General features: G+C 43.6%; 1 protein-coding gene across 2 annotated transcripts in view; it reads left to right on the plus strand.

The window, feature by feature from the left end:
• Positions 1-21,262, plus strand: part of MRC2 (mannose receptor C type 2) — an 83,342-nt gene that overhangs the window by 42,862 nt on the left and 19,218 nt on the right. For both annotated transcript variants that reach the window (XM_061588627.1, XM_061588626.1), the window contains exons 12-17: positions 4,098-4,315; positions 8,887-9,029; positions 11,308-11,410; positions 11,978-12,116; positions 13,211-13,246; positions 14,338-14,498. In XM_061588627.1, the coding sequence (XP_061444611.1) occupies positions 4,098-4,315; positions 8,887-9,029; positions 11,308-11,410; positions 11,978-12,116; positions 13,211-13,246; positions 14,338-14,498 (800 nt within the window). The remainder of the gene's footprint in view (positions 1-4,097; positions 4,316-8,886; positions 9,030-11,307; positions 11,411-11,977; positions 12,117-13,210; positions 13,247-14,337; positions 14,499-21,262) is intronic.

Here is a 21,262-nt window from a genome sequence, read left to right on the forward strand (position 1 = left end):
AGAATAAATGGATTTTTTTACTTGGGCTGTGCACCGGATTCGGCAGAGATCTGAGCCGAATCGGTCCTATTTGGAGGTTTGGGAGCCATGACCGAGTTGGGTTGAGACAGCCACGGATTGCTACGGGTTGGATTGGATGGCCTAGAGTGATCCAGGACTGTCATGGAGCAGGGCATTGGGCAGGAAGAAGAGGCAGGCATCAGGGAAAACCCATGAAATGGCCAAGACCTACCTGCTGTGTCTTCCCTGGGGAAGGTTGGCCCAATGCCATAGCTCTCCTTCCTGTCTGAGGACCGGTCCACAGGATCAATGCCTCCACTCAACAACTGTTACACCTCCAGGGTGTAGGTGCTGCTTTGCAAGCGGTGTTCCTGAGGAACAGCTGTTGAACAGAGGCATCGATTCTGTGAGGTGCGGTTGGGGTGCACCGCTTGGGAAGCATCAGGGTGCAGGATTAGTAGTTCTGCTGAACAGCTGTTCAGTGGAGGCATCAATCCTGTGGGGTGCAGGGTACTCACTTGCAAGTGGTCTTCCTGTGTGAAAGCTGTTTGTGAAACAGCCCCCTGCAGAATTGAACCCCACTCTCCATTGGGAGATGTCTTCTTCCCCCATTCCCACTCCTGGCTGTATCTTTAATTACATTTTGTTAACCCTATCTAAACGTTAGCCCCGCCCACGGACTTATTTGGTATTGGCTCTGAGTCAGGGCAGGATAGATTGGCCTGATGTGTATCGGGGGGGGAGGCTGTGCACAGACTTAGCTTTTACACTCATTTTTCATATAGGCGTGGCACTAATGTGGATTATACTCTTCTTAATATACCATTGTGCCACAGTGGGAAGCAGACAGGGATGGAGAGTGAAGGAAGGGTGACAACCACACAACCCTGTATATAGAATATGCTACAACTTTAATAGGTAGAGTGTCCTTGGAAATAATAATCTTAGAATTGCAAACTGATCAAAGCTGTCGGTGGCCTAGCTGAGCTTAAATCTGTTTTTATATAAACCTCATAACCTTAAATGGTTTAAAACAAAGTTCTTTTTTCAGGTTTGCGTTACCCATTTCCTCCCCATCCTCCCACAGCCCACCCACTTCCGTCTTCAAATATTACAGGTTTAATTGTATTCATTGTGCATAGTGCAAAAAGCTTGTTTACAATTCAGTTTTAGTAGGAAAAGAGCCAGAGAGAAATGGGACAGGGAGAAAACAAAAGGTGAAAGGCAGAAGAGAGAGAAAGAGAGAGGAAGAAGATGGTAAACAGGGAAGATGATATTGTTTGATTACTCTGTATGTAGTTCAAGAGAACTGGGCCAAACTGTCTCAGACTTGTCCTCTTTTTGTAACTTGATACAGAAGCATCATCACTTGGATTCATAACCTCCCAGAATTACCAGCCCACAATTTTTTAAAATTCCATTTAACTGATTAATTTCCTGAGCTTAAATGTTCCATAACAGAGCATGCAACTTTGTTATGTCTCAGCTGATAGCTTCTTAAATTTGTAGCCATTTCAGCAACATCTGTGTTTGGGTTGTATGATGATATAACTTAACACTTGGTACTCCTTGTCCACTTCTTAATTTCTTACTAGGTCTCTTAACACTTGATCTCTTCCCATATAAAGTTAAACGTTTATTCTCCCCATACATTCATTTGCAGCCATAGTGGAGAGTGGAGCTGGCTGGGGACAGAGAAGACTGAAACTCATGCTGGGACCTGGCTTAAAACAGGCCATAACACTTGTTGGTTTTAGCTTCCAGAAAAAGTTGGCATGGGCAGTAATCTTACTTATTTTAAATATTTATATCTTGCTTTTCTGTACAACAGTAAGCCACCAGAATGGCTTACAATAAAAGAAAATTAACACACAATTTTAGTTAAACTTCCATTTGTTGGTGCATCTGTACTTTGCCTTACTTACTTTCTATATACTGTACTCAAAACCTTCCTTTTAATTACTAACTACAGTTCTTCCTCCTGTCCCAGATGCTTTTTCATGACTATTTCATTAAATTCTTCAACCAAGAGAAATTATTTATTTATTTATTACATTTATGTCCCGCCCTTCCTCGAAGAAGCCCAGAGCAGCAAACAAAAACACTAAAAGCACTTTAAAACATCTTAAAAACAAAAGACTTTAAAACATATTAAAATAAAACATCTTTAAAAACATATTAAAACAAAACGTCTTAAAAACATCTTTAAAAAACAACTTTAAAATATCTTAAAAAGTAGTTCTGACGCAGACTGATATAAGGCCTCTACTTAAAAGGCTTGTTGAAAGAGGAAGGTCTTCAGTAGGCACCGAAAAAATAACAGAGATGGTGCCTGTCTAATATTTAAGGGGAGAGAATTCCAAAGGGTAGATGCCACTACACTAAAGATCCACTTCCTATGTTGTGCAGAACAGACTTCCTGATAAGACTGTATCTACAGGAGGCCCTCACCTGCACAGCATAGTGATCAACTGGGTATATAAGGGGTAAGATGTTCTTTCAGGTATCCTGGTCCCGAGCTGCATAGGGCTTTGTATACCAAAACTGGAACCTTGAACTTGGCCCAGTAGCTAATGGGCAGCCAGTGCAATTCTTTCAGCAGCAGGGTGACATGATGGCGATACCCTGCCCCAGTGAGCAGTCTTGCCGCCGCATTTTGCACCAGCTGCAGCTTCCGGACCAACCTCAAGGGTAGCCCCACATAGAGCGTATTACAGTAATCCAGCGTGGAGGTTACCAATGCATGGACAATAGTGGTCAGGCTATCCCAGTTCAGAAACAGCCACAGCTGTCTTACCAGCTGAAGCTGGTAAAAGGCACTCCTAGCCACTGAGGTCACCTGGGCATCTAGTAACAAAGATGGATCCAGGAGCACCCCCAGACAACAAACCTGCTCTTTTAGAGGGAGTACAACCCTATCCAAAGCAGGCAATCCACCAATTATCCAAACTCGGGAACCACCAACCCACAGTGCCTCCATCTTACTAAGATTCAGACTTGGTTTATTGGCCCTCATCCAGTTCACGATTGAGTCTAGGCACCGGTCCAGGGCTTACACGGTCTCTCCCGATTCAGATGTTATAGAGAAATAGAGCTGGCTGTCATTAGCGTACTGCTGACACCTTTGCCCAAATCTTCTGACGACCGCTCCCAAGGGCCTTATAGATGTTAAACAGCATGGGGGACAAGATGGTACCCCGTGGCACCCCATAGCACAACTGCCGGTAGGCCGAAAGACAATCACACAATGCTATTCTCTAAAAACAACCCTGGAGATAGGATCGGAACCACTGTGAAACAGTGCCGCCAATACCCATCTCACAAAGTCATCCCAGATGGATACTGTGGTCAATGGTATCAAAAGATGCTGAGACATCAAGTAGGGATAACAGGGTTGCACTCCTCCTGTCCTTCTCCTGATAAAGGTCAACCATCAAGGCCAATTCAGTCCCATAACCAGGCCTGCACCCAGACTGGAATGGGTCAAGATAATCTGTTTCATCCAAGAGTACTTGCAACTGCTGTGCCACACAACCCTCTTGATCAAAATTAGTTATATAAAAACAATGTCTGTGTTCACATGTCATGGCAAGCCATCAACCGTGGCTTTTATTTATTTATTTATTATTTGATTTATATCCTGTCCTTCCTCCCAGCAGGAGCCCAGGGTGTCTCCTGATTATTGTACACCTCCTTCACTCCTCCCTGTTAGCATGCAAATGAAACAAACTATGATCTCTGACTTAGCATCATATCCAAACCAGGGATAATAGTTTGTTTTGCTCCAAACAAACCATGATTGGTAATTGTCCTTATCGTGGGTTAGTGTGGAGCAAAATAAACCACAATCCCTGGTTCAAATGTAAGGCTAAGTCAGGGATTGTGGCTTCTTTCTTCCATCCATTAGAGAGGAAAAGCAAAGTGGATGTGATTTGTTCATGCACAATTTACCACGATGTATGCAGCCATTATCTAGTTTAGTAGTTCTTACAGTCATGGTAAACATGATTAATTGTTTTCCCAAGTCAGATGGAAACCATTTCCTTTGATTTAAATCCTTTCTTTGGTCTGTTTCCCCCTTCCCATGAGCCTTTTAGGTTATGACAAGGGTGGCTGCATTGCCTTGGCCACTGGGAGTGCCATGGGCCTATGGGAAGTAAAGAACTGCACCACTTTCAAAGCCAAATACATCTGCAGGCAGAACTTGGGAACTCCAGTGAATCCTGAGCTTCCTTTACCACACCCTACACCAAGCCTTACAAGCACCTGTCCACCAGGATGGAACACCAGCCCCAAGTTGAGGCATTGCTACAAGGTAAGTACAAAGAGGAAGGCAAGCAGCCAGTTCACACTGAAAACTCTTTATGAAATGTGAACAGCTGCAAGCACTGGGGGACTGGAGAAAACCTGCCCTGGGAGTGAGTACCTGAGCATCTGGGTGCTTGCTTGCTCGCTCCTCTGGGTTACTGTCTCTTGAGACAGCTGAGGTCCCTGGTAAGTGCTGCAAGGACTGGGAACCCCTGCCTGACCCTGACTCCAGAGAGAGGCTACAGTCAATCTGGCAGCCTCTTGCATCAGCTCCTGGCTGGGCCAGGGGGCATAAAAGCCCAGCTGCCTTTGGGGAGGCCCTTAGGGAGTCCTGAGGGTAAGGGTGCTACCCCCTTTTTTAAAAAAATCAGTCTAGAGGAGGATGGTAGTGGGGACAGCATATGGTGTATGTATAGTTCCTGTGTAGGGTGAGAGCCTGTGCAGTGAATTGAACAATAGGAGAAAGGTGCCAGATGCCTTCAGAGTGAGAGTCTGCATCTGGTAGAAGGGTGGCCCACCCTGTTTGTGAGACGGGGGGAAGTAGATGTGCCTTGTGTGAAAGATACTGGGTGTGTCTGTTCCCAGTTCTCTGAGGCCTACTGGGATAACTGGTTCAGGCCGGTTTTGTTGGTGGGCTCTTGTGTCTATATCAGGAGGAGTCTTTCAGTAATCATGGTATAGCCACGGGGAGGTGGTGAGCTACCACAGAAGATGAGAGCAAGACTGTCTATGCCTTGTTCCTCACTCCCATTCCTCTCATGGAGGGTTGCTCGTTGTTCATCTGCTGTGCCCACTGGCCTGTGTGTGCTGTTGTGTAATGCCAGATAGTGCACAATAAGACCACACTCGTCCATGATTAGATCATGTATGAAGGTGCCAATTTGGTGTGCGCTACTGAGACCTGGGTGGGTGAGCTGGGAGGAGTTGATCTGAGGCAACTTTGCCCACCTGGCTACTGGGTGCAACACCAGCACAGGCTGCAGGGACAGGGGGGAGGAGTTGTTGTGGTCTACAGAACTTCCATCTCTGTCACTAGAAAACCATTCTGCCTTGGAGCTGGCTGTGTGGTCCTGCACCTGGTCTCAGGCCAAAGAGACAGTAAACTAGGGTTGCTGCTGGTGTACTGTCCACCCTGCTGCCCATCAGCTTCTCTGACCAAGTTGGCGGAGGCTGTCTCGGCTGTGGTATTAGAGGAGCCCAGAATGATAGTTCTGGGTAATTTCAATGTCCATGCTGAGGCTGCCTCTAGTGTTCTGGCTCAGGACTATGGCCTCTGTGACAACCGTGGGGCTTAGGCAGGGCACACCATCAACCTGATTTTTGCTCCAAATGGAGGAAGGGATGGATGTCACCCCATTGTCATGGTCAGACCACTTCCTGGTGAAGTGTAGACTTATGTTTCTGATTCTCCCATGCAGGTGTGGTGGATAGATTAAGATGGTCCGCCCACAGAGATTAATGGAATCTACTTACTTTCTGAATGCCCTGGGGGTTCCCAGTAGATAGAGCAGATGACCCTGTTGAAGCCCTTGTCACACTGTGGAACAGCGAGGCACATTGGGCTCTTGACACGGTTGCCCTGAGCACCGTCTCTGGCGTTGTGGAGCCTGATTTGCACCTCGGTATAGCAGTGAACCAAGGACAATGAAACAGGCTGGATGACGGCTAGAGCGCAAGTGGCAAAAGATGTGCTGTGAGGCTGATTGGGCATGAGTAAAACATCATAACCATGCCTACTGTGTGGCAGTGAGGGTGACGAAGAAGGCCCACTTCTCCGCCACCATCTCATCCTCAAGTAGCCATCCAGTGGAGCTTTTCCAGATTGTCAGGGGACTGTTGACATCAGCTCCAGGAAATGAGTTTTAGACCCTTTGAAGGCCCACTATGAATTGTTTGCAAGGCACTTTGAGGTTAAAGTTGCTTGCCTCCGTAGCAGTCTTGATGCCCTATCCATATCTACTGTAGTCCCCATTGAGGTGTCCAGTGCAACGTCTGCTGCAGCTTCTTAGGATCGGTTTCAGTTGATGCGGCCTGATGGCGTGAACAAGGTGCTTGTGACAATGCGGCCAGCTACGTATCCTCTCGACTCTTGCCCTTCTTGGCTTATTAAAGCTTGCCGAGAGGGTTTGACCAAGTGGATCCAGGGTGTGGTCAATGCACTGTTGTGGGTTCCAGTCACCCTGGAAGATGCGGTGATCCGGCCGCTCCTGAAAAAGCCCACCCAGGACACATTGGTTTGTGACAACTACCGCCTGGTCCTCAATACCCCCTTTTTAGGGAAGGTGATTGTGGTGCAGCAATTGCAAGTATTCTTGGATGAAACAGATTATCTTGACCCATCCCAGTCTGGGTTCAGGCCTGGTTATGGGACTGAATCAGCCTTGGTTGCCCTGATGGATTACCTTTATCGGGAGAAAGATGGGAGTGTGACACTGTTATTATTTGATCTCTCTGCAGCTTTTGATACCATTGACCATGGTACCCTTATGAGCTGACTTGGTGAGATGGGTATCGGAGGCACTGTTTCACAGTCGTTCCAATCAGTTCTGCACAACATAGGAAGCAAACCTTTAGTGTAATGGCACCTACCCTTTGGAATTCCCTCCCCTTAAATATTAGACAGGCGCCATCTCTGTTATATTTTTGGAGCCTACTGAAGACCTTCCTCTTTCGACAAGCCTTTTAAGTAGAGGCTTTATCTCAGTCTGTGTCTGTGTTGGAATTGCTTTTTAATATGTTTTTAAAACATTTTTAAAAAGAGATGTTTTTAAAGCTTTTTTTAAAAAACATCTTTTTTAAATATGTTTGTTTTAATATGTTTTAAGGATGTTTTGTTGTAATATATTTTAAAGTCTGTTTTATGATTTTTAGAGTGTTTTTAGTGCTTTTGTTTGCCATCCTGGGCTCCTACTGGGAAGAAGGGCATGCATAAATAAATAAATAAACAAACAAAATTGTATTAACTTGAATTGATTTTGGATTCACAACAGTTTGTGTGTGTTTGTAGAAAGCAGGAATGTTCTAAAATTCCACCCAATTCAGATTTAATTTTGCTTTAATTCACTTATTCTCTGTTGTTGCAGATCAGATTTTTATGTAGCAATTTTCCGTGGCTATTTTTGAAACAGACTTCTTAATTTTAAAAAAGACTCTAAAATATGGATATTAAGAGTGGTAATTTTATTAATATTTCCTTTCATTTATAAATATTTCCTTTCACAATACTGATATTTTTAACAGAAATACTTTTAACAGAAATACTGATAAGTAATGATATTTCCTTTAAAAATATCAACATTAATATATATATATATATATTGTGAGGGGGGGAAATCTGTACCAGTCAAAGCAGTGGCTAGCAGATAAAGAGCGAACTTGAATCGATACCGGCCTGTTAGGTTGATGGAATGCTTTTGAACCGACACAGGCCAATGGATCCCATACCTAGTAGATAGACACACACAATCACACATGCCTAATATGCGTTCTCGGAGCTTTAAGTGATCAGTTTAGCCCTACTATGTTTTGGGATCATAACCCCAAATATTAAAAACTGCTCCCCTCTCCTGTTGGTATTTCTTGTATTCTAGTATGGAGAAGGAATTAATTGTTCTGTGAGGTTTCAATTTCCTCTCCCTGTACACACATGTCCGTGTGTGTTTAATTTGAGAATTTCATTAAAACCAAAGTTAATTGAGGGAAATGAAATGCTGTACATCTGTGGTACTGGGATTTTCAGCTCAAGGGAAGAGTGTGAGGATCTGTGGGATCACTGGAGTCCATTACAGACCCCACATATTATCCTTGCATGCGTGTCTACAATTCATAATTGTTAAATACAATTTCATATTTTTTATCATAAATTGGAGTCATTGTCAATTATAACTCACTTGTTTTTTTTAAAACTAGGATTAAAGATCCTAATATCCTATTTGACCTTAATATCTGGCTTATTAAAGAACTTTTTATAAGCATAGGAGGGTTAAATATTTGGGCAGACATTTAATGGAATATTTAATATGGCTTATATGTTTATATACTACCATTTTATAAAAATGAAAATTAATCCAAAGGAAACTAGTACTTCAGAGAATCATAGAATACGAGAGTTGAAAGGGGCCTAAAAGGCCATGAAGTCCAACCCCCTGCTCAATGCAGGAATCCACGTTAAAAGCCTTAACTAAGAATAAAACCTGGACTTTATATTATCCTATCCCAAAAGCTAACCAAACTGTTAAAAAAATTGGTAAGTTGTCAGGGTCTGGCTTTGGTGAGTCTCCAGGTTGAAGAGAAGTGTTATCTAAGAATATAAGAACAGCCTGCTGGATCAAGCCAATGGTCCTTCTAGTCCAGCATCACCTTCTTCTACTGAGGAAGCCTTATTTTAAAGATGTTTTCCTTCCTTGAGTGCTGCTCATATGTGCCAGGATCAGTCCTGCTGGGATGTACTAGAAGTGCAATGCTGTGTACTTTGGGGATGGTGAAGAAGGTCTTGCAGTAAGAGTTAGCAATGCTCAGAAGGTGCAGCTCTCATGGACAGGGATCAGTTTGTAAAGTGACTTCCTTTTTCTTGTACAGGTGTTCAACTATGACAAACTGCAGGAAAAGAAAAACTGGATCATGGCCCAATTGTTCTGTCAGGAGCTGAAGGCTCAGCTTTTGAGCTTAGGCAGTTATGAGGAGGAACATTTTGTAACCAACACCCTCAACAAGATTTTTGGGTAAGGAGTGAGTTATAAAGCAGGAGATGTACATTTCTGAGTGGCACCCTTGCAAGCATATCCATTTGCACTCATGTACACCTGAATGTTCCTTGGTATGTAACTGCACTTGCAAGTCTTGGCTTATGTGCCTGCAGGAGTTTATGTCACAATGATCTGTGGGCAATATGTATATTGCCCACTTTTTCCTCCTTGATGCTCAGGCCATGTTATCTAAATAATAATACAGTAAAAAGCAAATTTTAAACTCCACTTTTTAAAAAGGGTAGATGGAATCTGAAACAAAAGTTAGGAGGTCCTGAAGAATCGTAATGTTTATCTGGCAGTGGTTAAAGGCAAGAGGGTGTTGATGGGGAAAGAATGAGGGGGGCGCTGCTATGGCAGACTTGCTTGCTGCCTTGAAGGAGCATGTCTGCTTCCTGAAAGGAGACAGAGGATATGATGTCTTCAGTTATTTTGAAAAAATGAAAAATAACCCTCATATGTTGACAGGCTGATCAACAGTCTCCTCTTCAGTTTTTTTTTCAAGTGGAGGCAAATTGATCAGGGCCTAGAGACACAAAGCCCCAGGAAAAAAAAAACAGGAAAATTCAGAATTTTCCCGGGCCTTCACATCTCTAGCCTAGACTGTGCTCCATGCATTTTCATTCTGAAATCTCAACCCTATGTACTTTAGCTTGTCATGATCTCAAGAGATGCTGGTCTTCTCCTGTCTCCAGTGGGGATGGGGAACTTGGTGCCCTGCAGATGTTTTACAGCTCCCATCGTTCCTGACCATGCTGGCTGGGGCTGAAGGGAGCTGGAGTCCCAGCAATATCTGGTGGGCCACAGGAGCTGCGGTGCTGCTGTAAATAAGACATTGAGCCAAATATCCCTCAGGAGCTTTAGTCAAACATTAAGTCTTCACACAATTACATTCACAGAACAGCAGGATCGCACTTGCTGGCTCCACCCTCACCATCATGTCCCCTGCCACCTATGCACTGGGGGGGAGGGAAGGGAAGGTCTGGAGTGGGAAACCTGTTCTGTGAGTGCAGCTCTGCATGCAGTTTAGATCCCTATGTGATCAGGGTTCCAAACGCCACAGGGAGCCTAAATGCGTAGAACATGCGCCTTGCTTCAGACCTTCTTTTACAATCCAGGGGTGTGGCTGGGGCTAGCAAGAGAGATCTGTTTATCTGTCCATTCTTTACGATAAGCAGCTGAGGCCCATCTGATGGTCCCTTTGAGGATGAGGTGCATGGTGTGAGGGGCCCAAGAAAGGGCATTTTTCAGTGGCAGCTCCTTGTATGTGGAACTCTCCTCCTTCTGAGGTGTGCCTAAGCTCATCTCGTTACAGTTTCCGCTGGTTGGCCAAGACACATCTTTTTTCAGAGAGCGTTTGGAGGAGGAGAGGCCTGATTGCTTTTATAAGTTATTATCATTCAATGATTTGTGTGTTTTTAATACATTTTATGTAGTCATATTTACTTGTTTTTATTGAGAACTGGCCTGTGCAAAGGGCAGTATATAAATCATCTAAATAAATAAATAAAATAAATGTTTTTAGTAAGGGATAGGGACGGGTGGGTCTGTCAGTTTCACTTCTCTTGGTGTCTCATTTTTCCAATCTCCACATTTCTGCAGCAATTTGAGATGTGTATAAAATTGCAAGCAATTTTCCCTAATATAATGCATTTTTGTATGTTGGTGTTTTCACTATTTTCACTAATATATTCATTTTTATGCATACTTACCCCTAATATATGCATTTTAATAAGCCCTGTTTGGCTGGAGAACTGCATGGCAAAATCTGGAGAAATCTGAAGGATGGCTGTGTTTTGATTCTCATGTTGTGTCATAAAGTGCAAATTTGGTATTTTCGCCTTTAAATGCAAACCGAATCAGATTTCTCTCACGTTCCTTGTAAGGTACAAATTGTACTGTTATTATTCTGGACAATCCTGTGCATTCATTCCTTGTATATTACACATTTCTGACCCCTGGTATAAACAAGCTTCAGCCTATCCAAAGAAATTTTATTAAGGACCAAATTTACTCCACCAAATATGTTGATGTCGCCTTCCTTTGGGCATCTGGAAGAAAGATCTTAGAAGAGTGAAAGTGAGAGGAAGCGGCCATGGGGAAGCATTCAAAACATTCATAGCGTTGGTTAACCATATCTGGAAGACCAGAACTAAAGAAGCCCAAAATTGTACAATCTCCTTCATAAATCCATCGAAACTGTGTTTTCTGTGATACCTTACCTGGCCATCTTCATTTTTTTGATACTCTCCAGGGAATCGGAACCTGAAATCCATGAGCAGCACTGGTTCTGGATTGGCTTGAATCGCCGGGACCCTGGAGATGGGATGAGCTGGCGATGGAGTGATGGTCTTGGGGTGAGTGATAGGCTATCTTAAATAGGTGCCTATTTAAAAGGACAGTGCATTGGGAACCACGATTTGCATGCATGTGTATGCTTTTGAACAAGGTACTCTGGTTGCGAGAAAACTAAGCAAAATGTAGCACCCCTACTTTCTTTGGAGGAAAAAGAGGAATAGGAGTCATGTATTGATGGCGAAATAGGAATCCAGCTAAAGGAATCTGACACAAGTCCCAGGAGGTGTTCGTCTACTTATGCCTTTGGTCTGATGACTTGTTTCTTAAATGAAGATCGGTGTTGTCTTTTTAGTAATGTATAAAGGCTCTTGTTAGGCACATGGCACCCCCTTCAGAAACCCAGCCCTCTCCCAATGCTTGGTTGTTGCTGAAGTAAAGGAAATGCATGTGAGGTGATAACAGAGCAGAATGGGAAGTCTTGGGCATTGACCAGGTGGCCCGGGGGAGGGGGAAGAAAGTACTCACATTGCTGTAGTCAGCTGGGTTAGGTGAACCTGAGGCTTCAGCTGCCTAAACAGGACTTTTAGGGACTAACTTGCCCTCCCCTACCTTTCTTTGTCCTTCAGTTTTCCTACCACAACTTTGACCGCAGTAATCATGATGATGATGACATCCGCAACTGTGTGGCACTGGACCTGGCATCCTTTCAGTGGATGCATCTTCAGTGTGATGCTCGACTGGACTGGATCTGCAAACTGCCCAAAGGTGACTGGGATTTTGATGGGTTGACAGGAAGGGTGTTCTTTACTCACAATAAAGAAACTGTGTAGTTATTTTTTCATTTCTACATGTCTTCAAATGTGAGATATGAAGGAGGATTCTTGAGGAAATTTTCAGCCAACCCAAGAACGTCTATGAGCAGAGGTGAAGGTGCAGAGTTCTTTTTGACAAGCGGACCTTGGGTAGACCTTGCCTGGCCTTCAGGAGGTCTTTTCCAGCTTAGTGTCTTTGTGATTACCACATTGTGCTTTGAGTTAATTTTAATACCTCGTTTTGTGGCTGACCTTTGTTTTTTAGCTCAGTTTTATCTGCTGCATCTGTCTTTGTTTTTACCACTGTTTATTTTTGCTGCTTTTGAGTGTCTGACTAATTTTTCTGTGAATTTTATTGTTTTTTAACTGTTGGCAGCTGCCCTGAGTGTGGCAAATGACATGGAAGGGCAGGATATAAATATAATAAACAAATAATAAATAAATAGTAAGCTGACATCAAGAATCAACCTAGGCCTGTCCATAGTTGGTTGGAAGTAGGGCAGGGTGCTCAGCTTCCTTACTCCTTCCCTGGAGGGTCTAATTATGGATATCCTGGGAAGCAGTTGAATTTGCTTTTGTAATCCTCATTGAAGACCTTATTCACTTTATACTTGAGTCTAAAGATCTTTGTATTAAATACATCTATATCATCAGCTTCTAAGATAGGATTATCTTCCAAAGATAAGTTGATGTCCCTACTAAAAGATACTGATGAACATGTTACATTTTTAGAACAGCAGAATTTCCCTACACTACTAGCGCATGCTGATATTGAAGATGCCATAGATATCCTGGCTTTCTTGTGGCATCATGGTTTGATATTTTTTCATGAACTTTTCTGAATTTCAGAATCTTTATTAATGAGTAAGTTTGCTTCTTTGATACATGGCTGAATATGTATAAAGGTGAGGATCAGAGTACAAATAGGATAGGGGAAAACCTTACTTTCCTGAAGAAGCCTTTCTTCCTGGATCAGGAAATGAATTCTGGGCCATGCCCAGCCCATCTCCCTTGCTCACTTGCTGATCGTGTGGTGTTGTTTAATAGGCACTGATGTGAAAGAGCCAGAGACAACCATCCAAGGTGAGTGGATACATTCCCCTCTCCCCACGTAAAGCCTCTTTGTGCAGAGAGCACTCTTTTCCCACCCCCACCAAAACTCCTTGACTTGTGGCCACAAGAAATGTGTGTGTCCTAGATGTATGCAAGCTAAACGGAAAACTGTCAACTCCCTGTCTCTGTTGTATTGGTTATTCTCTCAGGCATTTATGAATTGTTAATTCTGCAGCCTAACGTTATAGTAGTTGCTGCTCTGTAATTTAAGACAAAAGTAGTTATTTATGGCTTTATCTGCTCTTGTTATATTAGTGGAAATGTTGTTTTGAATGAATTTTGTAAACCTGCTTGGAGATCAGTGTGATATAGTTGTTGTTGTTGTTATGTGCATTCGAGTTGATTACGACTTATGGTGACCCTATGAATCGTCAACCTCCAATAGCATCTGTTATAAAGTTTGTGTGATATAGAGTGGCCTATAAATATTTTCAGAAATAAATAGTGGGCAAATTAATTCCCCTGTCTTAAAACCTGGGAAGCTGTACTTGATACATTTAAGAAAAACAAGTAGGATTTCTTTACCCAAGGCATTCTTAGTCTACAAAACTCATGGCCCCAGGATGTCGAGATGGCATTTAGCATAAAAAGCTTTTTAAAGAAGAATTAAATACGTTCATGGAAGACCAAGCTTCCAATGGCTGTTAGCCATACCAGTTCATTTCCATATTTTCAGACAGAGGACTTCTAATGTCCAGATGCTGGGAATGAACAACAGACCAGGGATGGCTCTCTCCCATGGTGCTTTTGAGTTTTCCCTGGGGACATCTGGCTGGGCTCTGTTGTGCTAGATGGCTGATCCAGTATGGCACTCATTACATTAATAATCATAATACAGTGACATACTGGGTTAGAATCCACACTGTTTGGTCAAGCTATTGGTTGGCTGCATCAGCCCTTGAAGAGTTGCTACTCTACCAACAGGAGAGCAAACCACTCAAAAGGGAAGCAGCTAAGGGAAACAAGAGGTTGCTTTGGGTGATGGTTTCATTAAGACAGCTGATCTATCTTCTCCTGGAAAGTCACACCGTGGTCTCTTCACGCTTCCCCTTTCTCCGCAGGGAGCAATGTGTGGGTGAAGTATCAGGATGCTGAATACAAATTCTTTGACCATCAGTCGACTTGGGTACAGGCTCAGAGGATCTGCACTTGGTTCCAAGCTGAGCTTGTGTCAGTTCACAGTCAAGCTGAGCTGGACTTTCTCAGTCAAAACTTGAAGAAGGTAGGGAGCCGCCTGGAACAGATAAAGTTCATTTTCAGACAAAAACATGGATGGTGGTGAATTCAGGTAAAAGAGGCATGGTTGAAATTGTATCCAGCTGTGGCAGGGAACCGAGTTCAAGAAAGGAGTGTTGATGGTTGGTGGAGGCTGAACTGAGTCTTCCAAAAGATTTGAGGAAAATTTACTACATGAAAATGCAAGATAGCTTCCAACCTACAGTAATTGTAATACATTTTCCCTTACAGAAATCGAAGGAATGTGTTTTAAGTGTCTAAGTATCAGTATTTGGGGTCAAAAATCCATTCTAGAAGGGGAAATGTGTTAAAATTACTGTTCGGTGGTTGCTATCTTCCATTTTTTCACTTGGCAAACTTTCTTCAAAATGGTCACGGGATCCTATAATATCCTATATCCTATACTATATATCCTATTATACTATTAATTTATAGAATTACAGTCTTTCTGACCCAATTCCTTTAGACTTTTTTTGTTTCTTCCCTGAGCGAAAGTGAGAACTGTACAGAAAAAACTAATGAAAGAATATAAAGATTTTGGCTTAGTTGCAATTGGACAGCCTTATGCCCTCTACATTCTATTCATCCTGAAGTTTGCAGGGCCATTTCAGAGGAAGCACTTCCTTTTTGTTTTTTGAGTGGCTCATTTTTGCTTCCGATCAGTACTTTGATCAGTGAGGAGGCCTGGGGAGTTTGATCTTTGGAAACATCTTTGATACACTCTGATGTGATCCACTTTTCCTGGACTAATGTGCGGCTTGGAACTTAGTTATCAACTGGCTTTCACACTTCCCAAATGTTCTGCTGCAGTTTTGGACAGCAGCTCAAAAAACACATCACAATACATTTCAAAATGCATAGCTTGAGAGATACCTTTCAAAATACATATTTAAATATGTATCAAATGCTAATTTTGTGAGAGGGATTCTCAAATTAATGGGGAAATGAGGGGGAATGGGCTTGTGGGTGAAGACATGTGAAGGTGGCATGGACTGGAAACAGACCTATAATAAAGTTCACTGTCAGAGGAAGCAAGTGGAGACCCTCAGCAAACAATGTTGCTGTGTGTTGCCAAATACCCTGAAGGGAGTGCTCCTGTTCAGAGCTCCAGCCAGCCTACAATGAGAGATATGTAATGTTGTTTGGGGCTCATAGAGAACACTCCCCCTCCCTGCCTTCCTGTATGGTACTGAAGGATTTGGGTTTGGAGGTTGGCTGCTAACTCTCACCTGGGTGCTATATGGGAGTGCAGCATGGAGGGGAGAGACTTTTAACCTCATGGTGCACATCCCCATTACCATAAAGTTTTATTACAATCAAGTTGTATATAAATTTTGTTAAATAAACAAACAGAGAGGTAAGCAGCGGTAACGCAGCCGAAGCTCTGCTCACGGCCGGAGTTCGATTCCAACGGAAGAAGGAAGTCGAATCTCCAGTAAAAGGGGTTGAGGTCCACTCAGCCTTCTATCTATCCGTGGTCGGTAAAATGAGTACCCAGCATATGCTGGGGGGTAAAGAAAGGCCGGGGAAGGAACTGGCAATCCCACCCCATATATACGGTCTGCCTAGTAAACGTCGCAAGATGTCACCCTAAGAGTCGGAAACAACTCGCAGTATGAGTGCGGGGACACCTTTACCTTTTTTACCTCCCAGAATGCTTTATGTTAGAAGCTCAAGCATGCCAGTTTTCTTCCACTCCCTCTCCCCGTTCCCCTTTTTTAAAAGTGATACTTTCATCATTCTGTGGTTTAACCCCTTTAAACCAAATACTTCTGCTAGACTCATACTGCCTGCCTGCCTGCCTTCTTTGGACCTTTTATATCCTCACTTCTTACCTGAAATGAAATAGGAGGAGCACATTACAGAGTTGTTGTAAGTAGCTGTCTTCCCCCAAAATTGTGATATGGTGAAAAAAGGCTGTATTATTATTTTTAAAAAATGCTTAAAAACTCAAAAACAGAATTTTTTTCACATAAGACCTAAGAACATAAGAACATAAGAAGAGCCTGCTGGATCAGGCCAGTGGCCCATCTAGTCCAGCATCCTGTTCTCACAGTGGCCAACCAGGTGCCTGGGGGAAGCCCGCAAGCAGGACCCGAGTGCAAGAACACTCTCCCCTCCTGAGGCTTCCGGCAACTGGTTTTCAAAAGCATGCTGCCTCTGACTAGGGTGGCAGAGCACAGCCATCATGGCTAGTAGCCATTGATAGCCCTGTCCTCCATGAATTTGTCTAATCTTCTTTGAAAGCCGTCCAAGCTGGTGGCCATTACTGCATCTTGTGGGAGCAAATTCCATAGTTTAACTATGCGCTGAGTAAAGAAGTACTTCCTTTTGTCTGTCCTGAATCTTCCAACATTCAGCTTCTTTGAATGTCCACGAGTTCTAGTATTATGAGGGAGGGAGAAGAACTTTTCTCTATCCACTTTCTCAATGCCATGCATAATTTTATACACTTCTATCATGTCTCCTCTGACCCGCCTTTTCTCTAAACTAAAAAGCCCCAAATGCTGCAACCTTTCCTCGTAAGGGAGTCGCTCCATCCCCTTGATCATTCTGGTTGCCCTCTTCTGAACCTTTTCCAACTCTAGAATATCCTTTTTGAGATGAGGCGACCAGAACTGTACACAGTATTCCAAATGCGGCCGCACCATAGATTTATACAATGGCATTATGATATCGGCTGTTTTATTTTCAATACCTTTCCTAATTATCGCTAGCATGGAATTTGCCTTTTTCACAGCTGCCGCACACTGGGTCGACATTTTCATCGTGCTGTCCACTACAACCCCGAGGTCTCTCTCCTGGTCGGTCACTGCCAGTTCAGACCCCATGAGCGTATATGTGAAATTCAGATTTTTTGCTCCAATATACATAATTTTACACTTGTTTATATTGAATTGCATTTGCCATTTTTCTGCCCATTCACTCAGTTTGGAGAGGTCTTTTTGGAGCTCTTCGCAATCCCTTTTTGTTTTAACAACCCTGAACAATTTAGTGTCATCAGCAAACTTGGCCACTTCACTGCTCACTCCTAATTCTAGGTCATTAATGAACAAGTTGAAAAGTACAGGTCCCAATACCGATCCTTGAGGGACTCCACTTTCTACAGCCCTCCATTGGGAGAACTGTCCGTTTATTCCTACTCTCTGCTTTCTGCTTCTTAACCAATTTCTTATCCACAACAGGACCTCTCCTCTTATTCCATGACTGCTAAGCTTCCTCAGAAGCCTTTGGTGAGGTACCTTGTCAAACGCTTTTTGAAAGTCTAAGTACACTATGTCCACTGGATCACCTCTATCTATATGCTTGTTGACACTCTCAAAGAATTCTAATAGGTTACTGAGACAGGACTTTCCCTTGCAGAAGCCATGCTGGCTCTGCTTCAGCAAGGCTTGTTCTTCTATGTGCTTAGTTAATCTAGCTTTAATAATACTTTCTACCAGTTTTCCAGGGACAGAAGTTAAGCTAACTGACCTGTAATTTCCAGGATCCCCTCTGGATCCCTTTTTGAAGATTGGCGTTACATTTGCCACTTTCCAGTCCTCAGGCACGGAGGAGGACCCAAGGGACAAGTTACATATTTTAGTTAGCAGATCAGCAATTTCACCTTTGAGTTCTTTGAGAACTCTCGGGTGGATGCCATCCGGGCCCGGTGATTTGTCAGTTTTTATATTGTCCATTAAGCTTAGAACTTCCTCTCGTTACCACTTTTTGTCTCACTTCCTCAGAATCCCTTCCTGCAAATGTTAGTTCAGGTTCAGGGATCTGCCCTATATCTTCCACTGTGAAGACAGATGCAAAGAATTCATTTAGCTTCTCTGCAATCTCCTTATCGTTCTTTAGTACACCTTTGACTCCCTTATCATCCAAGGGTCCAATTGTCTCCCTAGATGGTCTCCTGCTTTGAATGTATTTATAGAATTTTTTGTTGTTGGTTTTTATGTTCTTAGCAATGTGCTCCTCAAATTCTTTTTTAGCATCCCTTATTGTCTTCTTGCATTTCTTTTGCCAGAGTTTGTGTTCTTTTTTATTTTCTTCATTTGGACAAGACTTCCATTTTTTGAAGGAAGACTTTTTGCCTCTAAGAGCTTCCTTGACTTTGCTCGTTAACCATGCTGGCATCTTCTTGGCCCTGGCGGTACCTTTTCTGGTCTGCGGTATGCACTCCAGTTGAGCTTCTAATACAGTGTTTTTAAACAACTTCCAAGCATTTTCGAGTGATGTGACCCTCTGGACTTTGTTTTTCAGCTTTCTTTTTACCAATCCCCTCATTTTTGTGAAGTTTCCTCTTTTGAAGTCAAATGTGACCGTGTTGGATTTTCTTGGCAATTGGCCAGTTACATGTATGTTTAATTTAATAGCACTGTGGTCACTGCTCCCAATCGGTTCAACAACACATCTCGCACCAGGTCCCGGTCCCCACTGAGGATTAAGTCCAGGGTTGCCGTCCCTCTGGTCGGTTCCATGACCAACTGGTCTAGGGAATAGTCATTTAGAATATCTAGAAACTTTGCTTCTTTGTCATGACTGGAACACATATGCAGCCAGTCTATGTCCGGGTAGTTGAAGTCACCCATTACTACCACATTTCCTAGTTTGGATGCTTCCTCAATTTCATATCTCATCTCCAGGTCTCCCTGAGCATTTTGATCAGGGGGACGATAGATCGTTCCCAGTATTAAGTCCCTCCTGGGGCATGGTATCACCACCCACAACGATTCTGTGGAGGAGTCTGCCTCTTTTGGGGTTTCGAGCTTGTTGGATTCAATGCCTTCTTTCACGTATAGAGCGACTCCGCCACCAATACGTCCTTCCCTGTCCTTCCGATATAGTTTATATCCAGGGATAACCGTATCCCACTGGTTTTCTCCATTCCACCAGGTCTCTGTTATGCTCACTATATCAATGCTCTCCTCTAAGACCAAGCACTCCAGTTCTCCCATCTTGGTTCGCAGGCTCCTAGCATTAGCGTACAGGCACTTGTAAGCAGTGTCTCTCTTCAAGTGTCTTTGGCACTTGTGGTTAGGCCTGTGGTAATTTTGCTCTTCTGAATTTATATCCTGTGCCCCTGCTCTCACAATGCCTACTTCTAGGCCTACCCCTTTTAAAATTTCATCATTTCTTTGGTTTTTATCCCAGGGGGGAGGTTTATTCCGAACCGGACCTTTCTCAGCTCCTGTCGGGTTTCCCCCCTCAGTCAGTTTAAAAGCTGCTCTGCCACCTTTTTAATTTTAAGTGCCAGCAGTCTGGTTCCATTCTGGTTCAAGTGGAGCCCATCCCTTTTGTACAGGCCCGGCTTGTCCCAAAAAGTTCCCCAGTGCCTAACAAATCCAAACCCTTCCACCCGACACCATCGTCTCATCCACGCATTGAGACTGCAAAGCTGGGCCTGTCTGGCTGGTCCTGCGCATGGAACCGGTAGCATTTCAGAGAAAGCCACCTTGGAGGTCCTGGCTTTCAGCATCCTACCTAGCAACCTAAATTTTGCTTCCAGGACCTCACGGCTGCATTTCCCCATGTCGTTGGTGCCAACGCGCACCACGACCACTGACTCCTTCCCAGCACTGTCTACCAAACTATCTAAACGACGGGCGATATCCGCAACCTTCGCACCAGGCAGGCAAAACACCTTGCGGTCTACACGCCCATCACACACCCCACTGTCTATGTTCCTAATGATCGAATCACCCACTACAAGGATCCCTCCAGCCCCTGGAGATATATCCTCGGCACGAGAGGATAGCTGCTCATCCCCCAAGAAATTGGTTCCCTTCTAAGGGATCGTTTCCCTCTTCCTCAGCTGGATGCTCTCCTTCCCCGAGACCATCGTTGTCCATGATAGCAGGAGAGCTATCATCGTTGGAGTGGGACACAGCTATAACGTCCCTGAAGGCCTCCTCCACACACCTCTCTGCCTCTCTCAGCTTTTCAAGGAAATGAAGTCGTTCCTGGAGAGCCAGGAGCTCATTGCACCGAGAGCACACCCACGACTTCTGTCCAACAGGCAGATAGTCGTACATGCTGCAGGCGGTGCAAAACACTGGAAAGCCCCCACACCCCTGCTGGCTTCTTACCTGCATAGTTTTGTTTAAGGTTTATTACGTCAATGGGTTGGAGACTGCGGTTTAGTTGAGGTCGGGGAACAGACGGGCAGAGTGGGGGGCCCTGGCCTCCTCGCCCTGCTGCCGAACTCGCTCTGCTGCTTAACTCGCCTTGATGCTTTGTTATCTGGGGCTCCCTCTAGCTCGTGGAGCAGGCCTATTTACGTGGTAAATAGGGAAGGAGGTGCTTTTTCAAATATTGGGGACCTGAATTAGAAAAAGCTGTGCCTGTGTGTGTAAAGATATTCTGATGCCTAGTTATAGCTATGCTAAAATCCTGGTCTTTTCTTCAGGCAGTTCTCACTTTTGCTCTTGGGGACCCCAAAAAGTTTCTCAGTATGGACTCAGAAGTTTCCTCTCCATTGACTCTTCCAACTTTCATATTTTGTTATCTCTAGGTGTGTAACACTCCATAGGCACTGGAAGCAAACAGGACCGTTTTGGTTTTGGTTTTGTGTTGATTTCTTTTTCTTTAACTTATAACGTTATATGCTTCTGCAGTATGTAAAAAACACTACCTTATTTTTGGATCGTTTTGTTTTGCTTTCAACCTGATAGCCACTTATTATTTATTCCTCACCCTTCACCAGAAGATCCCAGGATGGGTTACAGCATATAAAAACACTACATAATTAAAACAATAAACACA

This window comes from Rhineura floridana, chromosome 11 (assembly GCF_030035675.1).
Source record: "Rhineura floridana isolate rRhiFlo1 chromosome 11, rRhiFlo1.hap2, whole genome shotgun sequence".
Taxonomy (NCBI): domain Eukaryota; kingdom Metazoa; phylum Chordata; class Lepidosauria; order Squamata; family Rhineuridae; genus Rhineura; species Rhineura floridana.